The sequence below is a fragment of the Aplidium turbinatum genome, chromosome 1 (assembly GCF_918807975.1).
Source record: "Aplidium turbinatum chromosome 1, kaAplTurb1.1, whole genome shotgun sequence".
In the NCBI taxonomy this organism is placed as follows: Eukaryota; Metazoa; Chordata; class Ascidiacea; order Aplousobranchia; family Polyclinidae; genus Aplidium; species Aplidium turbinatum.
In genome coordinates, this window is record NC_137472.1 from 17,273,521 (window position 1) to 17,287,951 (window position 14,431).

General features: G+C 37.9%; 1 protein-coding gene across 1 annotated transcript; it reads left to right on the forward strand.

Annotated features, from left to right (window-relative positions):
* The first annotated feature begins 4,268 nt into the window (after positions 1 to 4,268).
* LOC145785558 (uncharacterized) lies at positions 4,269 to 14,431 on the forward strand. Its single transcript, XM_082597255.1, has 9 exons — positions 4,269 to 4,401; positions 4,735 to 4,885; positions 8,369 to 9,397; positions 9,783 to 10,334; positions 10,712 to 10,849; positions 11,796 to 11,810; positions 12,067 to 12,297; positions 12,912 to 12,980; positions 13,390 to 14,431. Exons 1-9 carry the CDS (start codon positions 4,323 to 4,325, stop codon positions 13,697 to 13,699), a joined length of 2,574 nt encoding a protein of 857 aa, XP_082453381.1. The 5' UTR covers positions 4,269 to 4,322; the 3' UTR covers positions 13,700 to 14,431.

Sequence of the window (14,431 nt, forward strand, 5' to 3'; positions counted from 1 at the left end):
AAACGTTTTTTGCCAGTTATTTACCATTTCGAGCTAAACAATTTTTGTTGTGCTTGATAATTTAATTGGTTTTAGTGGTTTTCTATGATGTTGAAAAAATATCATGAAATAAGTTGTAGAGTTCAAGATGCTTTAAATAGAGCCGCTCGAAACAATAGCATTCATTTTAGTTTTTGTCAAAACAAACAAATATGTCAAAATCTTTTATACGTTCCAATGTTTTCGAAATAAATTTACACTTTCACAGAGCGAATTATAAATATCCAACAAAGATACCATAGAACGGCAATTGGTCCTTTCTGAATGAAATCGAAATCAAAAGATTTTTTTCAATGCCCTTCCCAGCTGCTTTTGTTGTGTCTTTGTTCCAGACACTCTACTGCATGCTGCTCGTTTACCCAGCTGAAGAGAGGCAGAGCATAATTTTACTAAACGCGTCCTGTAGCATTTACTTGGACTGGACTCTTGTGTTTAACAATTTAATTACATAAAAAATAACAGACACTGAGTTACTCTAACATTAACTGATAAAATTGTGATGCAATTTGGTCTTGTGAGACACCCACCAATCGCCAAGCAAACTTTACCCTTCTAGCACGCAGTTTGATGTCAACCAGACGTACAACCCTACGATGTAAACAAGTCTATTTGCTCAAGTAACAAACTGCTGCCCATTGCTCAGTGGAGTCTCGCTAACCAAATACAAACTAACTTTATTTGCAGGTGTGTCATTTTTTAGTGATTAGCTCTTTTCAGAATTTCCTCAAAGCAACCTATTTTAACGTTAAATTAACAAAACTATGACAGATTACATCTTTTAACCTTGTTGACACTCGTCTCTCAACTCAAGGGTCAGTCGTTTGAGTTATTATCGATCTCTGGCACGGTAACAGTTTAAATCTCCTCTAATTGCTAGGTCTGTTTATTTCAAGAAGATTATTAGTTAATCTTGTTAGCTAAAAGAGCTTTCATGTCGGCAGGAAATAGAATGTAAAGTCATCACGGCTTTTTATTCAGTTGTTTTACACCTTGGGGTATAATCTTGGCTCTGCAAAGCTTCTTTCCTGTGGTTAACTGGTCCCAACTGGAATTATGTAGTTTTTTTTTTTGCTAAATCATTCAAGCGACCCAAACGACCAAGATTAGCTGGGAACGATGATGTAAGTTACAGCAAACACTATTTTTACGTAATGAGTCACTTACTTGGCTCTGCAAAGCTTCTTTCCTGTGGTTAACTGGTCCCAACTGGAAATCTTAAAGTCATCTTCTTTATAGCAAACCTCCCCTTTTTACATTAATTCAACGTCTGCAGACTCTGAATCAATGTAAAAAAGACTGATTTGCAGGCTGGGCCTTGTCTTTTGTGTTTGGCAACAGGTGATATTGTGACTTTAACCTTTGCATTTTCTGACGTTGAGTAAATGTAAAAACACCTTTGTTAAGTGATGATGCTCAATTGAACTCTTCAATGGTGGCGTCACATCACACGATCTTTGTGGGAAAGTGTTAATCTGTGTGTCCGAGAGATTTATTGAAGATTATATCGATTACCTTTAGCTTTGTAGGACGCTCATACAGTGCAAAACCACACATAGTATAATGTTGTGTAAAATTTTTGAACAACTCTGTAGATTATCATGCTAAAAATAGAGAAAGTTGCGACAGCACCTATTTTGCTAGTGGTGAAATGTAATTTGTTTGTGCTAGCATGTTTCACCTTAAGACTTTGATCAGCGTATTATTAGTGTTATCGCTTAGTTAGATGACAGCAGTAGGCCTGAGCAGCATTTACAGTAAATCGATCTTGCTAAATAACAAACAATACTGTTGGATTATAAGAAAAAGACAACTGACAAAAACTGCAACTACGTTCATGCACCTCAAAACTTTTATTTGAAATAGCACCTATGGTAAGGCTACACAAAACAAACTGAGGGTAGCTTCATCGAATGTGCACCTTGATATAAGGGAGCTTTACCCTACACAACAAACTAACAATAAGTTCCACAATGACTTCGAAATAAATAAGATGACAGCAGTAGGCCTGGACAGCAATGACAGTAAATCGACCTTGCTGAAAACAGACAATACTATTGGGTTATTAGAAAAAGACAAAGGACAAAAACTGTAACCACGTTCATGCATCGTAAAACTTTTTATTTGAAATAGCACGTTGGTTATTTCTTGATTAGGCTACTGGACCTAAGTAACACATGGCTCGGCCATATGTAAAGCTATAATCAGTGTTAGTAACAGTCAAATATGGCTGCATTACAATCATGGTTTGTCAAAGTGAACTTGAAGATTCAGAGTTAAGATAATTTGGGTCTGGTACAAACAAGACACTTTTCAAAGAAAGAGCACTCCAAAGATTGTCTCAGGTCGGATAACCTAGGGCCCTCCCCGTCAGCGTTGCTATGCAGTTGTGTAATAAAATATGAACGCCCTCTAGGCTACTACCAATGCTTCAACTGGTGTGATGTGTAGTATTTTACATACATTATATTTTACTGGTGTATATCGCCTATAAAAACCACGTAAAATATTTTTGAAATAATAATTCAAAATTTCAAAAATGCGCCCAAACAAAATTCGTGGCAAACACACAAACAGTGATAGCTTAGGAAAACAAGGAAAGTAATTTTACAGTTGCAAAAATAAATACGTTGGTTTTTAGTTCGACATTTAGTTTGAAGTAGTTTATTTTAAGAAAGCAGATGAAATATCGGCTTCAAAGATGTTAAACATAAGCAAGGTGCGTTGGACGAATGGGTGTTGTTTATCTTCGGAGATCATGCTGCCTATTTTCTGGAATACCACCATACACTGAGTCGCTATTAACAACTTGTGATTGGCTGTTTAATCTTTAGTAATTAGTGAACCAATGATTGTTACACTTAAACTTCAGCATTCTCTTTATGATGTAGTTCACCTGGAGAAGTAAAATCAATAATCCTAAAAAGAAATTAGATACCGCAGACTCTTTGCCCTAGAGATTCAACCGAAGAAGAGAATAAGTTGTGATATGCTTGCTTGTAAAGGGTCGTTTGATATTGATCGGTTAATTGTAGACGTTTTGCTTCACCACAAAGACATGATGACAACAAAGCAATTAAGGTGAATGACGTTATTCAGAGGAAAACAAAAGCAAATTGAAATGTTTCTAGCAGGGCATTGTGCTTCAGTGAGAAAAATCTTTTTCACACGAAAATATCACTTTTTGAAAGAAAAATAGGTTGTTTATCACACTACAAAGAAACGTTGATTAAAGCTTGTCCCATTGTCTGCAGTGGGGTCCAGTAAAATTCTATATGCATTATTGCAATCTCCTCCTGTGTCCTTGTTGGATAACCTTTTAATTAAGTGATTAATTGTTGTGTGAACAATTAGGAAATTAACTCAAACAACAAGGAATGTTAGACTTTCTCAACCAGCAAATCAAGCTTTTCATAATGTTTCAACAACGCCTGCAAACGTTGAATCAATGTAAAATGGTCTGATTTACTGGCTGGGATTTGTGGATAGACATAATATGTAAACCAACATTAAATGAGTTTCCAATGGAAAGTACCACTGCTGTATGTAAATCAAATCAAAGAAGTAGGAAAACAATTGAAACAAATCGTTGGTGAGTTGAACGCCAATGCTCTGGCTTCTAGGCAGTCCAGCTAAGATTAATTAAACAGAGTTTGTCGTATCTAAGATATCTAACGATCATGGCTTTGCTCCATCGCTGTCTACCCAAATAAAGAGTGTAATGTTTCTTACTTCTCTTTAACATTAAACATAATGTCTTTAACAAATAAAATTCATTGTTCAAGCCAGAATACTGGTGCTGATATTTACAGGTTGTAAGCGTGGTTTAATACAATCTCGTATCGCACGAATTGGCCTCACCAGACGTCTTCGAAGCATATATGCCACACGCAGCAAAGTGAAACTTGATCAGGATTTTTAGGTCACTTTCAAAGAGCAAACATTAGGCCTACCATCGCCATAAAAATTGAATTCAAACGACGTCAGAGAGTCCACTGTTTTATAGAAACCTTCAAGGTCATAAGATTGAAAACATTATGCTTCAACATTCAAGGTTTCATAAAGGCAGAACACCACGGGAACCATTCTCACTGAACCAGTAAAGATTCCACCGAATGAGTAGCCTGCGACGTGCACAAAAAGATTCTACAAACTCTTCTCTACTCTCGTTTCAAAAAAATTAGTTAGATCTTAGCTATAAAATATAACCAATTCATCTGTTTTTTAGGTTTTTCGTCCGTACTTTCTATATTAATTTATATCATAAACTAACACATTGTGTACTGATGCTCATGCAGCTTAGAGATTACAAGCAGCACTCCACTGCTTCTTCACTGGTGAATATTGCGTCACACAAATCTAAAGGTAAGAATCACGTTAAGCAAATATATTCTAGGAAAAAAGCAAAATTGATATTTTACAACTTTGTTTTTGTTGTTTAAAGATATTTAGAAAGAGCTGATTTGTTTCACCGAATAGTTTTTTAAATTCATGCAAAAGAAATGTGGCTTTTTCTTTAATCTCAACTTTCTAAGCAGTTAGCTTCACTAGGCTACTCGCTAAATGTGTCAAACAATGTCGCCCTACTTTTACAAAGTTGAAACTCTGCTGTAGACTGATCCAACTCAATTCCACAGACTGTAAACATCAAAGTACCAATAAATAAATACTAATTTCAATTTCTTTGATTTACCACAGATTTAAACAGCCAGACAGTTTTAATTTCCTCCACAAATCGCTTAGATCAGTTAAACGGAAATGGATGTTCTCACTCTGACGACAGTTCTTCAGACGAGGAATTGAGAGATCCAGTGGAAGATCATCTTCCCAATCTCTCTGACGATGACAGGTACAACTTACCACAGGTTAAACTACTAAAGGCTGTTGTAAAATGATTTCTGATTGTGATGTTTTTTTTGCTGATATTGCTAGACCCCTGTGTAAAATGTAGTCACTTGAAAAAGTAGTTTGTTGACTCCTGATGTTATTTTATTGATTACACACATTCAAACTTAAACGTTTCTTGAAAACTTTGTTTTTGTCACAGAATTTGACTAAAAATAGAAAATGAATCTTTATCTTGTTGCGGCATTTTTTTTCTACCATTAACTTTGCCATATTCTCCTGATGATCCTGTCTGGAAAGGAATACCTGAAAATCAGAAGGGCCCAAGTCCAAGTGATACTATTTCGAGAAAATCAAAAAAAACTTCACAATTTTTTTTTGTTAAAGATATCAAAGCCTGGTTAATGTGGGTAGTTACTCATGGGAATAGACAACAAAAAAGCTGTATTGTGTGTTGCTGTGCGTTATAGTTAATGCGGTGCGGATCATCAAACTCACTGGATTTGGACCCTTCTTATATTCAGGACCGCACAAATTGGTAATGCACTGCGCTTTGCTTGGATATATTGATAGATAGCACCTTGCCCACTGGCATAGTAACTCCCTGCAATACCTGCAATTGCAGGGGGCCCACACTTAAAGAGCCCCACGTTTAAGGGGCCCCTCTCGAGGTTGAAGACCTTTTTTGTTTTGAAAAACAACTTTTTGGGGACAAAAAACGGAGCGTTTCTTAGCTGAAGATGCAGTGACAAAAGCCACGCAGGGGGGGGGGGGGGGAGGCGCTCTCGCTAGGTACGCCACTGACCTTTCCCCATTGTCATATCAAAATACATTCATCATGAAAGAAATCTGAGACTTTTGTTATGTACAGTAAAAGCAGTTTTTCAGTTCATTGCGTAAGATAAAAGCAGTTTGTGTAAAAAGTAACTCTTTAGTTTTCATAGTCCGAGTTTTGTGCATCAAAGAATGCATCTTCCGTTGTAACGAGTTGGTCTATCATGTCTCTTGTTTCTTGGCGCAAGTATTTTTTCATTTTAATAACATCTTGCTTCTTCGCAGCCTTAATCGGTACTTGGCTAGTATAGCACTGACTAGCTTCTAAGGTAGGAAGAGCGTTAGGCTTAAGGATCCGAAATTTAGTTCGAACGAGTCCCATCATATTCTTTGAAACGTCAATTTATGAAAGAATGGTCTAAGAATAAGAATGTATATGGCCTAAAAATGTAAGATATAAAAAAAATTATTATGAAAGAATGGCCGAAGTCCTGGACTTGGGCCATTCTGCTAATCATACAAATTTATTTGCCTTCGATAACACGTTTCAAAGCGTGGATTTGGATCTTTCATTTGCTCATAAGGTAGCGCTAGGCGTTAGTATTACGATAGTGGGTATAACTCATTTTGGCAAAAATGTGGACTTGGGCCCTTCTGATTTTCAGGTATTCTTTATTTCTGTTGCATATTTTGCAGTTATGCAACAGAAACATGGCATAACACTTAATTACATACTTCAGTTGGACTTAACGATTGAAGTATTGTTCATATCTTGATATTGCCGCTCAAAAGCCTTGATATGAAAAAAGTACAAAATGAAATTCAAGACCTGAGATGAAGAACCACTTTCAGGCCTCGAAATTCGTTTTTGTTGACGGCGGACAAACGTGTCCGGTCTGAGCAGCTATCTCGGCGGACAAATTAAGTCTCACGGCGGACACACCAGTTTTAACGTCGATCGTCATACTTAATCCCTTTATCTTGATAAATCTTCGCCATTTGAGAATCATAGCTACGGTTTAGGCTTTTTAAAATTTCAGCAAAGTTACTCTGAAAGGCTTTCATCAGACCAACAACGTGCGCTTGACGCCGTGTAGCTACTAAATATGATGATGATGATTGTTAAAAATTTGAATTCTATGGACTTTTTGTGTCTGATGCAAATAAATAATAAAAAAATAATACGCCGCATAACTGATTAACTTCCGCCGAACGAGGTCGTGTGGCTTCTTGCGTCACAATGCTCTGGGCACGAGTCGGAAAACTCTAACGCGTAACGCTACTATTTTCTGATGTGCAAAGTTTCACTATAGGCTTTTTTCTTTAGGTTTATTTTTACATGTTATGTGAGCGAAAGTGACGAAAAGAATAAACAAAACATTAGAAAAAGCACAATTATTTTTCCCCTCTCCATGATGCGGTCGCCTTTTCAAAATAGTATCAGTATTCCACGAGACCACGGCAGGCTCGGAGTTATAATCAGCGCAATCAAGGCCATCCAAACATATGCTTATGATGAGAGCTTCAATAGCATCGATCTTCAAAGACGTGCGCCAATCTCCACGAGATCAGTGCTTGTCGTTAAGATACGTGATACCGAGATCTATTCCGTGTCTTTTCTCCAGACCGGCTAGTTGAGGGAAAAACGTAAATGCGAGCTCTTCTTTAGCGATGAAATATGCGATTTCAAACAACCTCTTTTGATTTTTTTCGTTGTCACTCATATTGTTGATGGCCTTGATGATCGGAAATTGATGGCTTGGGGTAAACGATATGTTGTGATCTTGGACAAAGCTAATCCTTACATTCGTTGTTCATTTAATATATGCGTCTATCACCACTAAATTTCCTAGTAGTAGGTTCATCGCCCTCATTCTCACTTTCAGAATTTTCCCTGGGCCTTTTCTTTCTTACTGTAATACCAAAACTTAAGTTTTGCTGCATCTTGCTGTAGTAGCCTACTCTTATAATCTAACTTTGTAACCAACCTTGCCTTATCAATATTACTCGGAGATCAAAGCCAGACATTGTGACGTAAGACTTGAACTAAGTTGCGCGTGATTAGTGTAGAAGTACCGGTACTCCCATCGATTCTTAGCAAAAAATTCACCTTTGTTACGCTGATTCAATGTCATCAATCGTTAAAGCAACGTAAAATTCGAAAGTTTTTCTGCTTGAATGGAAGCTAAAAGATACAGTATTAACTTTTTCTAGATGCGCGCTTGGAATGCGATAATTTCGCATTCCCAGCGCAAATTATATTCTTGCAACAGTTGTTCGTGCTATGCAATGACGATTTGTATCGCTAGTTTCTGCGATATTTCTCGGCGGACAAATATGACCGATCTAGAGGGTACTTCCCGCGGACATCACATGCTGTGACGGCGGACATGTCCGCCGTGTCCGCCGTGAATTTCGAGGCCTGCACTTTAGTCCAAAATACGGCTTTTGAGATAAAGCAAGTTAAAGTTCTTTCAATGTTGTTCAATTTTTATTTCTATGTAAACACCAGCGTGTGTTTTAGAAAAATTGAGCGTTTTTTTAGTCAAATTTTTCTCAAAGACACATACTGACCATCATACAGCATATTTTTGTTAATAGCTCATGTTTCCACAAAATGTGATTTAAGTAGTTGTGCAACTCAGGTTTTCAATTGTTTGGTGCAACACATTCAGAAGTGCATGCACGTTTAAACGTTCAATTTATTTTTCAGTTGCAGATTAGATGCCACTTCACTACAACACTTCAGTGGCCTTGATAAAAACTGCACAGAAAAATCCAATTCTCCAAACACAGAGATACCGGTGGGCATTCACGGAACTGCAATTCCATTACTTTCGACAGATCTACCCAATCAGCTTGAAGACAAACAGACGTCACTTAATGCATTTGACGAGAAAAATAACAATTACTGTGTTAAGAAAAGCACTGATCATAGTACTGTGAAGATGCTCAAAGAATTTGGTAGGAAACTTGAGAAAAATAACAACAAAACTTCGAATGGCAGCATGGTGCTGCATCCAAACGTGAAAAAATTACCTTACGTGTCCCGTGGAACTCGAAACAGTTGTGACGAATTAAATCTTAAGAGAGCCACAATAAGCTCAACTGAAGAAGAACGTCTAAAAGAAAATGTATTTTTGGCCGCACCAAAGTCAATTAGTTCTGGAGTGTTGGAAAATAAGGGCATGTATAGCAAGAATGGAGACTTTTGTTTAACTAAAACACTGTATTGCAGAAGCCAAACCAGCAGTGGCTCGCTTTCTTCAGGTTCCAATGCTTCTTCAGTCGGTTTAACTGACTTGCGGTCCTCACCTAGTGGCAAGGAACTCAACGGTTTATCTTCCACAAGCAGTCGCTCTGAAACTCAAATTGACAATGACGATGTTTTTTCAAGTGAGTTGGTACGTGCGGCGTCTTCAAGCGACTGTGCTCTTGTCTCCAACTGCAAAGATCACAGCGTTTTCTCCACTGTTTCAACAAGTTCTTGTCAAAGCCCTTCTCTCATACACAGCACTGATCAAAGTGTTTCCACTTCAAAAGTTTTAAATATCAAACAACAAGAACTTTCTGAAAATACTCAAACTAAGCAAATTTCCCCTTTATCTGATGACCCACTCAAGAGACTCGCTGCAACACAAGCAACTAAACTGCCCACAAGAACCAAACCCCACTCTATTAAAGAGATCAATGAGTTGGAAAACTGCAACAACAGCAGCTACGATGCAATCGGGGTCAACAGGTAAAATTTTTAATAGTTTCAATAAAAGGTTTAGGCAAGAATTGCAACAGTTTCAACGTTCACATTTAAAAAGGAGCGATCTTCCTGGCGTCAGCACTACCTGACTATTTACTATAGCTCAGCGAACATTGTGTTTCGCTAACCATACCGGTGTAGCCTCCACACTAGCCATCAAGACTTTTCCCAAAAACGTGTGTTTCTCGGCAGTCGAGTGTAGCAAGAACTCAGCGATAGACAAAATGTTTCATAGTGAACATTTTAATCTAAAACAAATGTATCTTTATGTTTGTATTTTAATTTTTTATCGCAATTTTGTCGTAGCCTTTGCGAATTTTTCTATGTTCTCATAATATTTAAGTATGTTTTTAAACTCTTTTTTTTGCAGTATCAGCATGGTAGAACATTCAACATCTCCAGGCCCCAAAATTCAAGCCACCTCAGGAAGTAATGGCGTTAAAATGAGATTCCCGGCAGCTTCCAAACAATCTAAGAAAAATGCTGCATCGCGAAACAGCCGTGCTTTTGCACTGCAAGCAAAAAAAATGGAAGAATGTTCTTCAAAATCGCCAACTACTACTGATATAAAGGGTTTGTCCAGACGTCCCCGATCAGAAATGTTAGATATTACCCAGCGGATGATTTCTAGCGACATTCGACGACGTACTGCATCTTTATCTCCAAATAGTTTTGCTTCAGGACAGCTTGCCAGCTGCAGAAAAGAAATCTCAGCTTCACTGGCTAACCTTAACTGTGAAGATTCCTCCGAAAGCAATTTGAACACTGTAGTTGAGGCAAGTAGTCTGGATTTGTCGCCGACATCACCCTCTTCCTTCTTTCAAGATGAGAATTCCATAACCTCAAATGGCGATAGCGTGGACAACAAAAAATCAAATCCTACACATCAACCATTCTATAACAGTTCGGCATGGTCTTTGAGGTAAGCTTAAATAGAGTACGCTATGTTTTACTTACTGTTTTGCTGTTATTGTCAAAGCCTGTTTGATTTTTTGGATTTTGTTTTTTCTTACTTTATTGCCATAATGTTCAGTCAGCTTTTGTGTTGTATCCTGTTCCTTAAATCATCTCCAAAATTAAACATGTTTGCGTCTAGTTTATAGTGGCTTAACCAGGATCAAGTCATAATGTGTGATGGCTTCGTTAATGATACCAAGTTAAATTACACTAAACTTTTGATCCTCAAGAGTCAGATTCAACAACAACAACAACAACAAAGTGTCAGTTTAAGCAACTATAACTACAAGGGAGCATGGTTGCAGCTTTTCATAATTTTTCTCATGAATAATATTTATATAGCCATGGATCGATTCCTAATCAAGGCAGCCGAGTGAGGCGAAGACTTTCCTTGCACGACCGATTGAAAGGAGCGTTCAGCTTCCAGAACATTCGTAAAGCGATAAGTATGGAGAGACTCGACGAAGAGGAAAGATCAAGGTGAATACTTTTTGAATACTTGTTGGCATATTGTCAGAAATAGCTTATTTCTGACATTTTATTTTTGACTGGCAAAAGCAGCGGTTGAGAACTATGTGGCAAAAACTAGTGGTGCGGTACTGATGAGCCCAGCCTCATGGGCGAAACACGTGTCTATCGCTGAGTTCTTGCCACACTCGACTGCCGAGAAACAGAAATAGCTTATGGTATGAAGGAAGAGCAAGACTAAAACAAAAAAATTTGGTTGGTTGTCGTATCCAGGCTTACACCCGGTGGTTGAAGATTTAAATTAAGTGGGCGGGAAGGCAAGGAAGCCAATCTACGTGTCCACCTTCAGGCATGCCTTTAAGTGTCCTGCCATAGACACAGCCGCATGCTCTTGAGCGGTCTCGAACCGGCGCCGTTTCGATTGCCGTTCCAGGGTTCTCACCACTCGGCTATACAGCCGACACAAAAAATGTTAACATACCAATTCAGTACTCCCACATTATTGTTTACTTAGGATAGTTATTAGCCTACAAACCAAAAAACCGTAATGGTTTGTTTCACCCTTAGCGGCCTCTTTAGAAAGTTCTTATTCAAATAGAATCGGTGACCCATATTTGTGAGATTGCATAATAAGAAACAATGGTATGTGATAAATAGGCTACTTGCATAAATATTTTAATGAGTTTTAGCGTGTAGTGCAGGGCTACTCAACTGGCGGACCGCGGTCCGAATCCGGACCTTCTGGGTGTTGAAGGTGGACCTCGGGCTCCTGGAAGAATAACCTCATTGCCACATTTTAGGGCCTCTTTCAACAGATTTCCATTAAGGAAAAGCAATTTTTTGTGATTATCCAAGGAGCTGGGGGCTTCGCCTTCTTCTCTGATGTGCGATCCACACAGCTACACTACAAAGAAACACAATACACTTTTTTACTTTTGTATTTCTTTGTTTGTGTCAGACAAAAATCCAAGTCGTGTTACATACTACCTAAAAAGTGTTTCGGTGCTCGTAGGCTACTGGTTGTTTAATTTCCGTGGTTGCATATGAAATATTCACCGGATCGCAAAAATATTCAACTTGTCAAAATGGACCTTTGCTAACATTAGTTGAGTAGCCCTGGTGTAGTGTATAATTTAACATGGTGCACATAACTACAAGATAGGTTATTTGAAGCTACTAGCAACTATGTGGTAGCCGACATCGCTTAAAATCTACTTCTATCCTGGCAGCAATTCCTACCTGAACGAATTCGGTGAAGACATTTCCCAAGCGTGTTCAAAACGTTCCCACTCTTCCCAACAAGTGAAGTCATCCAATCCTTTGCGCAAGGCTTCTTCTATAGCCTCAATTTTCAATACTGTGCGCATGCGCAAAAGAAAGTCACGTGAGAGACGTGCTGCAAAATTGCGCAACACAATAGCAATAGATCCCAAGCAAATACCGGAATATGAATGCATAAGGTAATCAAAAATTTGCTTGCTATAACTGTATTATGATTGTAGCCTAAAAGCTGCTGCTAAAAACGCTCAACAATATATTTGTGAAAGTAAAATATGGAGTAAAAATTCAAGTGGTTTCATAATTACCGACAGCATTGTAATTACGTTATAACCATCATTATCAATTAAAGGTAGGATAATGATCGACAGAAATGCTAATTGCAAAGAGATGATTGCGTGCTACCACTTTATTATGCAACCGCTTATTCCCAGCTAGTTAATCAGTTTTTTTTATATTAACAAATCCGCAAACGTTGAATCAATGCAACAAAAAAATGATTTGTGGGCAGAGCTGCTCAAAGTTTTGTAGCTCAGTTTTTTTTAAATGATTAACAATGGTGTAAACTTTTGTTTCCAGTCTTCTACTTCTTATAACCTAATGGGTATCATTTTTGTGCTCACCTTCAGCCATGCTTTTAAGTGTCCTGTTAAAGCTCAGCCACTTGCTCTTGAGCAGAGTAGAACCGGTGTCCTGGCGAGCGTTGCACCAGGCCTCTCACAATTCGGCTGTGCTGCTGAAAGGCTTAAGCTAATAATATCAAACTTAATTTTAATAAAAATATTGTTTGTTTCAGTGAAATCAGAGAACAACCAAACAAGCCCTGTCATAGCGACGGCGAGGTGGGGAATCCTGCGCATTTTAGGTAAGTGTGAGAGTTGTTGGTTTCTGTTACCAGCCGTGACATGACCAATATAATAAGACGATTGCTTGCTTTCTAGCCGCTCGATTCCGAACCTACACCAACAGGTAGCTGAGTGGGAAGCAAACACATTTGAGATACCAAGATGAGATAAACTTGTTTTGCCATGACCTAGTTACTGAAGGATTTGAGAAAATAACCTGGCCATATTTTTTTCTTTTAAATCTAGTTTCATTGGAATAAAAAACTCAACACTTTGAAACATTTTTGAACTTCATAAAACGCCTTTAGTTTCCTGCATCCGACGCTGTGTAATAAGCTAAAATTATTAACTCAGCATTACTCAATCTTACGCCTTCTAGAAAGTTATACGTCGCAGTGCGAGCTAAATTGATACTTTTTTGTTTTCTAGGCCAATTGGACGAGTTCTTCAGATGAATGTCAATCAAGGAACTATGTTGATTGAAATGACAAAACCTCCATCTGGTCCCTTCGGATTTTACTTAGCGAGAAATAAAGAAAATGGAGGCGTTTATATCTCAAGCATGAGTGACAGCTATCCGGATAAAATGTACTCTGGCCTCATGAAACTGGGCGATGAAATCACTGAAGTAAACGGAAAAGGAGCCGACGAATTATCGTTAGAGGAAATTTACAATCTCATTCTCGATAACAACCGAATTATTTTAAAAATCAAACCAGCTAGGGTACACTCGGTTTAACTAACGCTGTAATCTTAATGATTTCTCATGACTTTGGATTTAGCTTAAGGTTAGCATATTTTGTATTTTTGCATGTGCTATGAAGCATCACAGTGCTTCAAAAGGACGTCACAATGCCACAACGTGTCCTGCTGCTCCACTCCAAATCAATGATTTGTTTTTCCCTTGCAGGTAGCTAAAATTAAAGTGTTGCATTTAGTTCAGAAGAGGCGTTTCCACTTCACATCTCTGATACAAAATAGTAAAAAAATTTACCACCAAGCATAGGCCTGCTTTGTTGCTACCTTTCTAAGATTACAAGTTTAAATATTTAGACAAGTAAATTACGCAACCTACTTTGTTTTATTAGTTATTAGGCTTTGCTTTGTGACAGCACAGATCACTCTACTCTACTGAAAGCACAACTCTTACACTACCGTTCTATATTTTGCTAAAACATCGTGTTTGGCTGATATTTTTTTAATAGAAGACGATCGACACTTTCTTGATTAGGCTACCTTTATTTTGTGCAATTTTTCTTTGTTCTTTTATCTTATTATTTGTCCATTGAATGCTTACAGTGGCCTGCCTTAAATGTGTTTTTGTCTACCCATAGTTACGAGTGTAACGCTGCTTCAACTGCGAATGGTTGATGTTCTTAGAAATGCATGACTGCACAACACTGGAATTGAACCTTGTTGAATAGTTTTACTGTTTTGAAGTTAACTTTGTTTTTAAGTAAAACAAATCGTA

Coding starts and splice junctions, on each gene's coding strand:
- LOC145785558 (XM_082597255.1), top strand. CDS start 4,323: ATGCTCATGCAGCTTAGAGATTACAAGCAGCACTCCACTGCTTCTTCA. Junction 4,402..4,734: donor TGCGTCACACAAATCTAAAG/GTAAGAATCACG, acceptor GATTTACCACAG/ATTTAAACAGCCAGACAGTT. Junction 4,886..8,368: donor AATCTCTCTGACGATGACAG/GTACAACTTACC, acceptor TTTATTTTTCAG/TTGCAGATTAGATGCCACTT.